The 14,516-nt window shown below is 44.9% G+C and overlaps 1 protein-coding gene across 1 annotated transcript in view; it reads left to right on the forward strand.

The window, feature by feature from the left end:
- The window catches only part of bmal1a (basic helix-loop-helix ARNT like 1a), a 39,959-nt gene extending 26,223 nt beyond the window's left edge, over positions 1 to 13,736 (forward strand). The window contains exons 12-20 of the mRNA XM_054733422.2: positions 1,542 to 1,691; positions 4,849 to 5,095; positions 7,081 to 7,187; positions 7,259 to 7,409; positions 7,481 to 7,560; positions 7,651 to 7,759; positions 10,810 to 10,903; positions 11,158 to 11,251; positions 11,322 to 13,736. Of these exons, the coding sequence (XP_054589397.2) occupies positions 1,542 to 1,691; positions 4,849 to 5,095; positions 7,081 to 7,187; positions 7,259 to 7,409; positions 7,481 to 7,560; positions 7,651 to 7,759; positions 10,810 to 10,903; positions 11,158 to 11,251; positions 11,322 to 11,479 (1,190 nt within the window). The 3' untranslated portion in view covers positions 11,480 to 13,736. The remainder of the gene's footprint in view (positions 1 to 1,541; positions 1,692 to 4,848; positions 5,096 to 7,080; positions 7,188 to 7,258; positions 7,410 to 7,480; positions 7,561 to 7,650; positions 7,760 to 10,809; positions 10,904 to 11,157; positions 11,252 to 11,321) is intronic.
- Positions 13,737 to 14,516: the final 780 nt, after the last annotated feature.

A 14,516-nucleotide genomic window follows, 5' to 3' on the forward strand; every position in this document is an offset into this window, starting at 1 on the left:
GCAAAAACTGGATCATTTCAGTCTCAAATAAGACAAAAAAAATCTTTTTAATAACGTAATCATATATATTTGATTCGCATGAATCTAAAGGGTTTTTTTTTGGTTTAATATTGTTAAAAATCTAAATAATCCAGGGCATAAAGAAAACAGTCATATAACAATTATAACCATTTATGACCATTCAGTTGAGTTTTTTAAGAATTACCGTATTTTCCGGAGTATAAGTCGCACCAGCCATTAAATGTATAATGAATAAGAAAAAAACATATATAAGTCATATTTTGGGGGGAAATTTTATTATTTTTCTTACAAAATCTGAGACCAAGCGTTTCACATTGCAAGACAAGTACCGGTAACAATAACAGAATAAACAACCAGGGCGCAGCAGCGCACCACGGTCTCCAGCAGAGGACGGCGGTGTTTCAAACCCTCCCGGCGGGACAGGCGAGCTCATTCCTGGTCCGGAGCCGGCTCGCAGCAGCGCGGTATACTTAATTTGGTATATAAGTCACTTTGGTATATAAGTCGCAGGACCAGCCAGACTATGAAAAAAAAAGTGCGATTTATAGTCCAGAAAATACGGTAATATGGAAATAAAGCTTCAGCAATTGTTTTTCAATATTAGTTCCATTTCTGTAAATCTTCTCAAGACCGTGTGTGTCGTTCCTGGTGATCCAGAGTGGTGTCCCGACCCCAAACCTTCCTTTAAACCATAATGGCGTAGATGGGTATACAGTAATCCCTCGCTACTTCGCGGTTCATTCATCGCGGATTCGCTGCTTCGCGGATTTTTTCTTTGGAGCATTTTTCAGGGGGAATTCGCAGATTTGCGGTATTTTTCACTGATTTGCGGTATTTTTCTATGCGAAATATCAAGAAATTCTTGTTTTTTTTTCATCAATTTCATCATAAAATGCACTTTTTGTAATAAAACTAAAAAAACCAAGTAAAAAAATTTTTTTTCTTGAGTTTTACCCACAAAAAGAGAATGTGATCATACGATAATTCAATATAGTACTGTATGTCAGACAGGTCGGCTGGATTCGGGAGATGAGCTTGTAGGGAGCGTGGTTTCACAGACGCGGAAGTGATGGCGTCGGTGAAACGCCGGCTGATCTAGGAAACCCTCGAGCGTTCGAGCGTCAACGAAGTGACACGGAAATGCCGGGCTTTCCAGAAGTAAGTAAGATAACTTACTATGAGCTGATAGTTCGTTGGATTGATCGGTAGGTTGGAAACTCTGATCATGAATCTGAAGAAACGATGACTGAGTGGTGAGCTGGAAAGGCGACTTCTGTTTATAGCCGCGGTTTGTGACGTAGCTGCGACGTGGAGGGAATCCCCGCTAGGGGCATGCTGGGAGTCCCTACTTCGCGGATTTTCACCTATCGCGGCCAGGTCTGGAACGCATCTACCGCGATAAACGAGGGATTACTGTACTGCATGAGTGTTTTGGAATTAATTTGGGAAAGGAGTTGTGGAAACGCCCCGACTTTGGGCACCTCTGGTTTAGAGCTGAAAGTGTTTCTGTTTGTTTTTAGCTGGTCTTCCTGTGAAGACGGACATCACTCCTGGTCCATCTCGACTCTGCTCTGGAGCCAGGCGGTCGTTTTTCTGCAGAATGAAGTGCAACAGACCTTCAGTCAAAGTAGAAGATAAAGATTTTCCCTCCACTTGTTCTAAGAAAAAAGGTGCAGATGTTTTTATCTGACTGTGCTCTTTCATCCCTCATGTTACATAAAACCATGTGATTTCCAGACTTATGGATCCAAAAGCCCAGTTTGCAGATGTGTTTTTCTGTTTTTAGTGGCATCTTTGTTGGAAACGGGAATCCCCCTTCAGTGCGTGGACGAGCATTTCTGTTAGACTAACAAGGAAGCCGTGCTTAAATCAAACTAAATGTTGAAGAAATGTCTCTGCCGCTTCCTTGCCGTAGCATCCTTATCGATTTAAACTCATCTGATCCTTCTGGTACGGAGAATAAAACCACAGGACAGGAAATCGGACGCTCGATCACAGCGGAGCCAGTCCGCTCGTCATGAATTCACTGCAGTTATTAAGGTCTTCACATTCAAATGAGAATATGTCTGTGAAGGTTCTCAGGCCTAGTCCACACGTAGCCGGGGTTTTTTAAACGAATATCCGCCCCTCCAAAAACTTGCATCCACACCACCGCGTTTTAAAAACCAACTCTGTCCACACGTACCCGGATAAATACGTTGTTAAGGACATGCCAGACCTGTAGGCGGCAGTACTTCCCCCGTTCTTAACCTCGTCCTTCGTCTGTGGTCTTCCGCAAGGAGCAGTAATTCCGCTTGCAAAAACAAACAAGCAGAAAGCGCTTGGACAATTGATGGATCGAGTAGTGACAGAGCGCAGCTCCGAGGGCTTCCATGCTGTCGGCTAGTGTAAACACAGGTCGCACACGTGATGTCAGCATTTTTTGTCGCGGAAAGTGACGTTGCAGACCTTAACACTCCGGTTTTGTCTGTCCACACGCAGACACCCAAAACGGAGAAAACGCAGATCTTCACTTTGGCCGGAGTTTTTAAAAAGATCCGTTTTCGTGTGAAAAAACTCTGTTTTCGTGTGGATGACAGGCCAAAACGTAGAAAAATATCTACGTTTTAGCAGATCCCCGGCTACGTGTGGACAGGGCCTCAGTCATCCAGGTCATTGTAGTCTAATGAGCTTGAAAGAAAAGCGTCTGGACTTCTTTGAGTTGCTTGAAGACGTTTCACCTCTCATCCGAGAGGCTTCATCACCTCTCTCTCCACGAGAGGCTCTCCACCATTTGACCTCAGAACTGAAGAATCCTCTTGGATGAGAGGTGGAACGTCTTCAAGCAACTCAAAGAAGTCCAGACGCTTTTCTTTCAAGCTCATTAGAATTCAAATGAGAATCAAGTTTTCACCTAGAAAAGTTATTTCTGGAGGGTTTTCCTGGAACATCCTGGCGCTCCAGAGTCCTGAGAACTAATGAGTCATAAAAATGAGTTCGTGTGACCCTGCTGGTGGGTCGACTGGAGTGTGAATAAACATCTACTGACCCTGAAAGTCTCTAATGCAGCAGAAAACCTCGTAAATTTATCAGATGTCACGTAACATTCATGGACTCACCCATCTTGACTCGCAACGGAGGTTGTGTTAGTTTAGCATCCAGGAAACCGCAGTGAACATCTCAGCTAGTAGAAGCTAACCGTTAGTTAGCAGCTGCACCACACAGCAGAACTCCTCCAGACTTGTGTTATTTGTAGAGATAAAACATCAACATTGCATCATCGTGTTGCTGTTAGCCAATCAGAGGAGAGATGTAAACATCAGGAAATAAGGCTGCAAAACCTGACGTCTGAAGTAGGGTTGTCACGGTGTGAAACTTTAACTTCACGGTTATTGTGACCAAAATTATGCCGGTTTTCGGTATTATCGCTGTATTTTTTTAAACGTGTTACATTTTCAGGCAACTAAGCAAACCCTTTATATCAGGAGAGTTGTCCTCGATTTGTGTCGTTCCGGTGAGCTTTACAGATTTGGGAGTCAATTTATTGCATTGGCAACCAGCTCTTATCCCCCCTCCCCGTGAACCCCGTAATGCATGGCGTCATTTCTATTTGGGGGTGACCGCGACAGTTTGCATGCTGGCAGCGGGCGCTGCGGCTGCACTGGCAGGCGACTCGTTGCATTCTCCCTCAACCCAAAGTCCTCACGTCACACATTTCAGCTAAAACGCTAACGTTAGCTTGTCTTGCATCGACTGTAGAGGGGTGGGTGATGGTCACGCAGATGTCATGAGATTCGAAGTGTCAGGATAGACGTCTTCTATCAACGGTCCCTCGGCACTCTTCAAATATCCCAAATATGCCCGTGCTTCCGACTTTTATCTTCTTTGGGGGGTGACGGATGTCCTGAGCTCTGCCGTCTCCTCCTTCAGCCACGATAATGCACCAAGATCTTTTTTTTTTTTTTTAAACAAGACGGTCGTTATTAATCCCGACACTTTTACCGGGGTTTACCGCTGCACCTGTGTCTGAAGCTACCTTCTCCTCTGGCTGACTTCAGTGTCCTCAAACAGGCACACCAGCTTTTTTCTCCAGAGTACGACTGACTTAAGCTTGGTTTATGCTTGACGCATTCACTTTCCGCACGGTGATGCGGCTCGCGGATGGAACGCGCTTCACAACTCGCAGCTTTTATGGTTCGTGCGGCTTGTCTCTGCGGTGAGCCAATATTCTCCCAAACTGTAGGGGGCAGCATGGAGCTCTACGGCATGCATCCAACACTACACCATAGTAGAAGTAGAAATTACTGTTTACAACATGGCATTCCAGCATTTTTAACAGCGTCCTCGTCTTTACCGACAGTGCGAGCTATTTCTCTCCAAGAATTATTAACAACATGTTGATCACGGTGATCTCTGAGAGCTGAATCATACAAATGTCTGTATTTACCAACCTCTGCCATACTAGTTCTTGCCGGTCCGCCATGTTTTTCCGCGTCCGTCCGTCCGCGTGGTTAGAAATTTTCCGAGGTGCGCGTTGCGGAAATTCTGGGCCGTGTGGAGGCGCGGCGGAGGGGCGTGGTTGTTAAAATTACGCAAAATGACGCTACTTTTCCGTGCGGACCTCGCGGACGCGTCAAGCATAAACCAACCTTAACTCCTTCCTCCTGGAGACCACTGCAAATGTATGAAAATATGAGTCAAGTTGACCTTTAACCTCTGAGATTAGTTAAAGATTTGCAAATGAAACAGAAAAAAATCAAGTTTAAATAGTTAGTAACCAGTTAACGGTCCCATCATGCTGCTGTCCAGATGACCATCCTAACTCCTCTCTCCCCCCCCCATCCCCAGCTGACCGTAAGAGCTTCTGCACCATCCACAGCACGGGCTACTTAAAGAGCTGGCCGCCCACCAAGATGGGGCTGGACGAAGACAACGAGCCGGACAACGAAGGTTGCAACCTGAGCTGCCTGGTGGCCATCGGCCGCCTGCACCCCCACATCGTCCCCCAGCCCAGCCCGGCGGACATCAGGGTGAAGCCCACGGAGTACGTCTCCCGGCACGCCATCGATGGAAAGTTTGTCTTCGTCGACCAGAGGTGAGAACGGGAAACGTTACCGTTGCTTCCGCAGAAAAGCCCTTTGATGTAAATCTGCTTACGCAGCAATTTTACCTGATTTATTATTAAAGTGTTTGTAGAGCTTGTTATAATAGACTTGTGTCAAAAACACCCATGATGATTCATCGTTCATCATCTGAGAGAACCAGCAGATTCATACCTTCAATGATGTTCTGCTGAGCTGTGGTGGCCTCATGGAGCGGGCCATCGGCTAGCACACTGCTGCTAACCACTTAAACATTCCCCCTCTCCTGATAGCATTTTACTCTCTTTGACGTTGGATGTGCTACTACTAGTTTACCCGTTTAATTATAGATTCACTAGGATAGATACAATAAAGTTTATCTCTCACCAAATAGAATATTTACTAAGAAATCACAATGTAACCATAGAAACACTACTTGGTGAGTGTGTGTGTGTGAGTGAGTGAGTGAGTGAGTGAGTGAGTGAGTGAGTGAGTGAGTGAGTGAGTGAGTGTGTGTGTGTGTGTGTGTGTGTGTGTGTGTGTGTGTGTGTGTGTGTGCGCGTGCGGGTGTGTGTGGTGGATGGCTGCTTATACTGAGCCAGGATCCTCTGGAGGTTTCTTCCTGTTAAAAGGGAGTTTTCCTCTCCACTGTCGCTATATGCTTGCTTAGTATGAGGTAGGAACGTGTATTGGTGAAATCATGGTGATACGATACGCATCACAATACAGGGGAGACGGTACAATATATCACGATATATTGCGATACATTCATTCAGATGATAATAGTGTTTTTTTAGACTGAATTTATTTTTGGAAAATTCAATAACCGTCCAAACTGATACGTAACATGTTTAACATGAGGTATCTGAAGGGATTTACATTTCAGTGGTGGAAACAAAACCCATTGCACACTGCTTCCAACTAACAGTCGACGTTGGAATTGCACCAAAAGAAAAGAAAACACACAAATATTTGCATGAAATTCTTCCAAAAATTTGATACACAGCTTTTGAATATCAATATTATGCTGCAGGAAAAATATCACAATATATTGGGATATCGATATTTTCCATACACAACTTTTGAACATATCGATATAATATCGCTGGGAAAAAAACATTGCGATATATTGCTGTATCGATATTTTCTTACATCCCTAGTATGAGGATTGCTGTAAAGACGCTGACACTAGTCAGTGACTCGATGCGACCTGCTGGGTTCCTTATACAGGAAACTTGTTACTGATTGGCTTAATGACCTGACCTGTAGTGGGATGTTTACTGTGTGCAGGTCCTTGAGACGACTCTGGTCATGATTTGGCGCTTTATAAATAAACTTGAATTGAATTCCTAAACCTCTTTTGGATTTTTTTTTATTTCATTGAAAAGACAAAATTATATATAAATAAACACAAACTAAGAACACACAAAACACAAAACAAATCTGAATGAAAAGGAGCAGGTAAAGAAAATAGTTAATAATTTCCACCTCTTTTTACAAAAGGAAATGAACACAGCCTAGGTTTTAACCAGCAGACATAAACAATCGATTTTTAATTTTCAGATTTCATCATAATTTTTATTTACTAATGACTTAATACGCTTGAATTTATACGCTGGAGGGATCTCTGTAGTGACTAATAATCCTCGATGCTCTTTTTTGTGATTTCTGATGTTTTGAAAGTTTTGAAACTAGCAAAAAAATAAATAAAAATGATGCTAATGGAGCAAAGAAGAGGAAAACCCTGAAAACTCACCTTGACTTCAGTTTAACAGTGATTTGATAAAAGCGTTTAGCGGCGTCTGCCTGCAGAAATGAAACGTGGTCACGGATGAAAATGAAAGGTGACGTTTAAGCCAGCAGATGTCACTAGACCCTTTATGTTTTACTGCTGTGGCCTCGTGTGGGTTATTGTTGACCTCTTACTGAAGTGTGAGATCGCGCCAACGTGATTAAAAGCAGACCTCAGACACCATTTTCTGTGTTTTTGTTGCTCCAGAGCCACGGCCATCCTAGCGTATTTGCCCCAAGAGCTGCTCGGCACTTCCTTCTACGAGTATTTCCATCAGGATGACATCAGTCACCTGGCGGAGTGTCACAGACAAGGTATGGTCCGAGCTGAGCCAAAGCAGCTCCGCAGACGGATGTGTGTCACTCATCCTGCGCTTCGTCCACAGTTCTGCAGATGAGAGAAAAGATCAACACCAACTGTTACAAGTTTAAAATCAAAGACGGATCCTTCATCACATTGAGGAGCCAGTGGTTCAGCTTCATGAACCCGTGGACCAAGGAGGTGGAGTACATCGTCTCGACTAACACGGTGGTGTCGTAAGTATTCTGATTACAGCTGGCTCTTCGGCAGCACGTGTGGATATTTTAATGGATGTTTTTCTCCTTAGATGTCCGATTATGGAAGGATCGGATTATCCTCAGTCTGCTGCATCTCCACAGAGCATGGACAGTGTTCTGACCTCAGAGGGTAAATGTCACAAATCACCGCGATTCCCACTCCGCTGGGGTTCGTCCCGCTGGACTGAGCAGTTATTTCCTGGTTTCTGTGGATGTGCAGGTGGGGGGAGACGAGCGCTGCAGACGGTGCCCGGCATTCCCGGTGGCACGAGACCAGGAGCTGGGAAGATCGGACGTATGATAGCAGAGGAAGTGATGGAGATCCAGAGGTAAAATAAAACCAGCAAAGTCGTTTCATGCAGATGGTGGGAATAAATACGCCTCAGAGGTTTATCAGCTACCGGGAAGCTGGAAGCGTCGGTGTACGGGATCTGACCTGAAACACGCCACGTGCTCAGTGACGGCTCAGCGCTGACTCTTCCTGGCTGCTACGCTGACAGGACGACACGCGCCATCGCTACACCTCCCAGCCCAAATTGTGGAACGCAGTATTCGTAATAATCTCAGAGAGCAGGATTCAGGGTTTCTGCAGGTTTAAAGGAGCCAAATTTAAGACTTTTTAAGACCTTTTTTAAGGCCACTTTAACCAAATTTAAGCTATTTTTAAAAATTAAATCTAAGCTATAATTTCCAGCTATTGCCTGGAACCGGTGCTAACCACGTCACGAACGTGGGATTAGCCATCCAGTTACCATTAAACTTGCACTTCCCCATGGCGCAAGCCCCCACTAGCTTAACCAGCTAATGTGCTCATCTAAAAATAGCCCCCTTTCACAACCAGCTGCATGTGTACGGTTCCGCTTACGGCAACATCGTACACAAAAAATGCTGAAGACTAACTAGAAATTCAGGAAAATTTTATAGAACTAAAACAATCTTGTTTATTGGGTCTTTGGTAATTTAAGACCTTTGAAAGCTGTATTTAAGGATTATTTGTCATTTTTAAGGATTTTTAAGACCTTAAATTTGGAAAAGCTAATTTAAGACTTTTTAAAGACCCGCGGATACCCTGGGGATTGGAAAAAATGACATCTCACCTTTTGAAAAGGTGCGTGTCCTCGGGTGGGTGCGTGTTGCTCATGACAGCCTCTGACAAACTGTGGCAAGTTAAAGATTTCAGGTCTAAACAAAAGAAAATGTCGGTTAAAATCAGGTGTTTTCACATTTTAGTCGTGGTCGCATCGTGTAACATTAACCGTGTTACTCGGGTCGCATATTTCCATCTTCGCAATCTCAGCAGCCTCCGTCCTTTTCTCACGCCTCGTGCTGCTGCAGTCCTCGTTCACGGTCTCATCGCCTCTCGCGTGGACTACCGTAACTCCCTTCTGTTTGGTCTCCCGACTGAATCCCTTCATAAACTCCAACTTCTCCAGAACTCTGCAGCACGCATCATTACTGGGACCCCCTCAAGAAATCACGTCACTCCTGTTCTTTAAAACCTACACTGGTTGCCAGTGGAAACCAGGATCCTACTACTCACGTTTAGAGCTATCCATAGCATGGCCCCAGTTCCTCTGTGTAATCTAATAACTATTGCAACCACCTCCCGGTCCCTTAGATCCTCATCTGCACTTGATCTGGTTCAACCTCGAGCTCGCCTTACCACCATGGGGGGCGGAGCCTTCAGTTGCTCTGCGGCTCTGGAACTCGCGTCCCTCTGCCGTTAGAAATACGGACTCTTTTCCATTATTCAAGGCACACCTCAAAACCCGCTTATTCAAACAAGTTTACTCCCTTTTAGGGTCGCCACGGTGTGAAAATCTAACCTCACGGTTATTGTGACCAAAATTATCACGGTCTTCGAAATTATCGCGGTATTTTTTTAAACGTGATACATTTTCAGACAGTTAAATAAGCCCTGTATACCAGGAAAATATTGTCTTCAGTTTGTGTCTAAAATTGCCTAAAATGTGTTGTTTATTTGTTTACATTTTCCCCTTTAGTCTTTAAAATACCAATATTTGCCCATAACTTCTGATTTTTTGTCTGTTTGATGACATCATTTAAAAATATTAGACCAGATGATACTCAGTACTCAAGTAGCCTTCTAATCAGATACTTTTTTACCCTTACTTGAGTAATAAACCCTATATCAGGAAAATATTGTCCTCGGTTTGTGTCCTTCCAGTGAGCTTTGCAGATGTGGGAAAATGTCATCAGGCAGTAATCATTGTTAAATTCATAATTATTCTCGGAGAGAGACCAACTCTTATCTGCCCCTGGGAGCCCCGTAATGCATAGCGTCATTTCAACATGGCGGTGTCCGCGACACGGTTTACATGCAGGTAGCGGCGCTGCGGCTGCTTTATATAGCGACTCGTTGCATTCTCCCTCAACCCAAATCCTCGGATCACGCATTTTAGCTAAAACGCTAACGTTAGCTTGCCTTGCGTTGACTGTAGAGTTGTGGGTGATGGTCACGCAGATGTGTCATGAGATTTGAAGCGTTGCTGCCTTTCACAGACACTTTTTCTGCACGTGCTGCAAACAGGATAGCCGTCTTCTATCAACTGTCCCTCGGCATTCTTCAAATATCCAAAAGATGCCCGTACTTCCCACTTTGTCTTCTTTGAGGGATAATAAATGTCCTGAGCGCTGCCGTCTCCTCCTTTGGCCATTATTTCAGCTTTAGCTTCAAGAAAGTTTTGGTTGTAAACAACAAAGTGCGCATGTGCCGCCGGCAACTTCAGCAGATGATACGGTGGCTGGTAAGGGTCACGCGCCTACACCGCAGCCACGGTAATCCACCGAGATAATATATTTAAAAAACACAAGACGGTTAATATTATTGTCCACTTTTTTACCGGGGTTTACTGCGACACCGGTTACCGTGACAACCCTACTCCCTTTAGACCTAGACTTTAGAATGTGGTGTCTTGTTTGTTCTTGTTGCTCTATCGACCTCTGTTGTTTTTATTGTTTTTATCTTTGTTTAACTGTACGGCGACCTTGGGTTTGAGAAAGGCGCCCTCAAATTAAATATATTATTATTATTATGTAACTGTTTCATCTGTCACGTTTCTGTAATTTAGCCTCAAAGTGTCGTAATTCCGCTTCATTTTGTTTGAAGTCACTTAATTTGACGACCCCCCCACCCACCCACCCACCCACACACACACACACACACACACCCACCCACACACACACACAAAGTTGTCTCACTGATTCTGACTCAGAAATCTTGCTTTGGCAGCTGATTTGTTGGGTTTAGTCTAAAAGCATGAATGAGATTTGTTGTTATTTATCTGCTGAGGACCGGTTTAATCAGGTTTTTGGACTCTGGAAGCAGTTCTGAACAGGAAGTGTGTTTGTCTGTCAGGATTCGTGGCTCGTCTCCCTCCAGCTGTGGCTCCAGCCCTCTGAACATCACCAGCACGCCTCCCCCCGACACCTGCTCCCCAGGAGGAAAAAAGGTACAAAAGATCCTGAAAACGTAATAAACTGGAGTTTCTCCTCTGGTTAAATCCACTTAAACGATCTCGCTGTGAGGCTGAGTCACAGAAGCTGATGCTATTCTACTTCCTCGTGAAGAAGGTGTGAGGAGCGGCGGACGGATTTCCTTACAGCAGATTATTTGAGCGTTTGCATCAACTTATGACTATTTCTGCCATCTCAAAGCAGCTCCAGGGTCAGATCGTGACTGCTATCGTGTCTGATCTCTCTTCAGATCCAGAACGGAGGAACGCCCGATCTGCCGAGTACGGGGATCATTCCTGGACCCGATTCCGTCGGCTACCCTTACTCCAACCAGTCCATCATGAGTGAGTTCCACAAACATGCTGCTTCCTCTTGCCCAGGCATGACCTTCTCACTGATTTTCCGTCCGTTTAGGTGACAACTCCCACCTGAGCATAGACATCATGGACGAGCCCGGCTCCAGCAGCCCCAGCAACGACGAGGCGGCCATGGCGGTCATCATGTCCCTGCTGGAGGCAGACGCCGGCCTGGGCGGTCCCGTTGACTTCAGCGACCTGCCCTGGCCTTTGTGAAGAAGCGGGACAGGGATGGTCCAGAGCCACTGATGGAGATCTCGTTTCCCGCCCCTCTGTACACAACTGCACTGCAAAAAGGCCTCAACAACACGCGTGTTCTAAGTGTGTAAATACTGAAGATTTTTACGAACAGAAAGGAAGAGAACACTTCTCTTAGATGTTGCGTCCAGCTCCGACTGGAGGGCCGTTTAGACTTCGCCTCCACTTTTTGATTCATCATTCCTCGTAGGTGGACCTGAGACGAACTGCGGGATTTTTAAATAGCTCCAAACGGTGTCGTTTTTACAGTGTAGGTTGCCTGCAGATCAGCCCCCCACCCCCCCACGGCCACGCCCAGATTACAGAACTGTGGTGCTAACAAGTCGACCCCCCTCCTCCTCCTCCCACCAGCGGATTCTGTCCAGCAGTGGCTCTGGGCCCCGACGTTACCATGGCAACAGCCACTTCAGACCAAGCCGGGACTCCTGAGACGTTAACGGAACGCTGTTCCGGTTGTGTTGTGAGGTTGTTGAGATTGGAGGCTTTGATTTCTGCATCCTGACGCGGTCGTCTCAACACCTTCTTCCCGTCAGACCCGTTGTGCAATCACCGTTTCAGCTAAGCTCATTATTCGCTCAGCCGGGTGTGTTTTAAAACTTTAATTAAAGTTATTCCAAATCAAGTTCAAATTAAGCGAAACTTGTTTCGACTAACAGCTCTGGGAGCTGCTCTGCGGCCCATCCCGATGGGAGGAGCAGAATCAGGATTGTTCCGGGAGTTTTCCGGCGCAGCCTGCAGCACTTCCACAGAAACAGGAGAACAACTTTTTCTCAGCAGAGGTCTTCACGGGCCTGAAAGATCAGGAAGTCCACCCGAGGCAAACCACGGTGGACGTCGACGGAGTTTAGGATCCAGCTTCTCTCAGCTTACAAAAACTAAAACTCTACTTCCTGGTAGAAGGTAGTGCAATAATTCTCGTTTAGGCCCCCCCCCCCCCCCGCCCGTGAGCGCGCCTCATGAAAAAAGTTAGTAAGAGCACTCAAAATGAATTTTTTTTCTCTTTTATTGGGGTTTGATCTCAGATCCTCACAGAGGCTGCAGACCTGAGTGGACTCATGGAGAGCCGCTGCTTATTTAATCCTGCAGGTAGCGAGCACCCAGCGGGGGGGCTGGGGGGAGGAAAACAGCATTAATCCAGCCACGATGGAGGAAGCAGTTCACCTCCAAGATCATTTAAGAGCTCCTCTGTGAGGAAATTCCTTCACTGCCATTTTCCTAAGAGCTGCTTTCCCCAGCTAAACTGGTGTCGGAGCGGGTCACAGGGTCTTCTCCCCTCTCACATGAAGTACTTCAGGCTGCTGAATACTAATTCTTGTTCTTTTCTGCCTCTGCACCGTGACTCGAGTTTCTCCTCCATAGGGACTCGCTTTTAGATCAGAAATATCCTGAATAATTTACTGTTTAAATGTCATTTAGAGGATTTATTTTAAAAAACAAAACACATTCTGGCCTGAGTGCTTCATTTGACACATAATAATAATGATAATGATGATGATGATGGAGTTTTTATGGAACTAGATGAAGACGTGAATGGATGTTCTCGGATCACACCGGTAAACGGGTCCAGGAGATGTTTCTAGAGTGTTGGGATGCTTAACACAACCAGCTGCTCTACTGCTGGGCCGTCACATTGATGGTCTGATCGGAGGATGGAGAAGGAAGGATGAGATTCGGGCGTCTTGAAGCATCTCCGTGTGGCTCAAGAAATCCGACCCAGTTTTCCTTTGAAGTTGTAGATTGGAAAGGTAATCGTATAATTATAGTTAATTCCTAATGAAACAATCTTTCGTGAATCGGATGTTTCTTTAAATAAAACCGGTTGCATCGGTTTTATTCAGATTAAACATCAGAAAAATGAGTTTTCTGCATGAAATATTGTTTTTGATGTTTTCTTGCAGCAGAAAGTGTGAAAACTGCAGCTCTTCTTGTTTGAGCTCAGGCGTCCCTCCTCCTCTTCGCTCTTCCTCCTCCGATCACATGGCCACCGCTGATGCCCCCCATCTGTTTTAGTGGGTTTTGGTCTAGTGGTTCAACGCTACACACTACAGAACGTTTCCCTGTCGATATCCCCCTCCCCACCTGACAATAATGTATCAGATCTTTAAATATTATCATGTTAAGAGTATACTTTATGCAAATATATATGAGTATGATGAGTGTATTGTATGTATCAGCAGTGAAATATTTTTAAAAAATAAATTTATTTGTTTCTGTCGTGGTGGATTTGTTTCCTGCTGACCGTCCCCCAGCTCAGGTTCATACCCGGTGTCCTCTCAGCCAATCAGGGCAGCCCGCTGGTATTTTTAAGTGCTGTTGCTATGCAGCGGCAGGAAGATCTGGAGGAAACGTTGCGACTCGAGCTGCTGCAGCTGAAGGGGGTCAGAGGATGAGGTGGTGTGCTGAAAGTTGAAATAATCCCGTTTCTGAGATTAAAACGGCGTCTCTGGTTCAGCGGCCCGTTTAAAGCTTGAGTCAACACTTTGAACTTGTGCATTAAATAATTTAAGTGGGTGCAGAAAATCTATTTTTAATTCCTTCATTTCCATTTCTGACTCGGGTTGTTTCCAACTATTTAGCATCTCTTTTGTTCTCGGTCAAATCCCCCCAGAAAAGCCTTAATTCTGCTCAAATATTCAAACTAAAATGACTTGATGAGGCTCTGGATCTCATCAAAACCTGAGAAAATATTTTTAATTCAACAAGGGACCAAACGTGGGTGATGCTGCAGCCAGCTGCTCCACATGGTCTCTAATTACATTAGTAATGCAGAAAATATTCTAGTGCTAAAAACTTTATTAACCACAGTTTTACGGCTATGTCTGGTTTGTTCTGTTAAGCTTTCAGTGGTCATTTTGACTTAAAAGAACACATTTTTATGGAATAATGGTGGGAAAACAGTTATATTTAATGTATCATGCACTTTTCATAAGTTCCTACATTTACTGTTATTCTGTGAAACCCTTTGACGGCTCAAAAACACAATTTAGTTCCAGTT

This window comes from Nothobranchius furzeri, chromosome 4 (genome assembly GCF_043380555.1).
Source record: "Nothobranchius furzeri strain GRZ-AD chromosome 4, NfurGRZ-RIMD1, whole genome shotgun sequence".
Classification (NCBI taxonomy): Eukaryota; Metazoa; Chordata; class Actinopteri; order Cyprinodontiformes; family Nothobranchiidae; genus Nothobranchius; species Nothobranchius furzeri.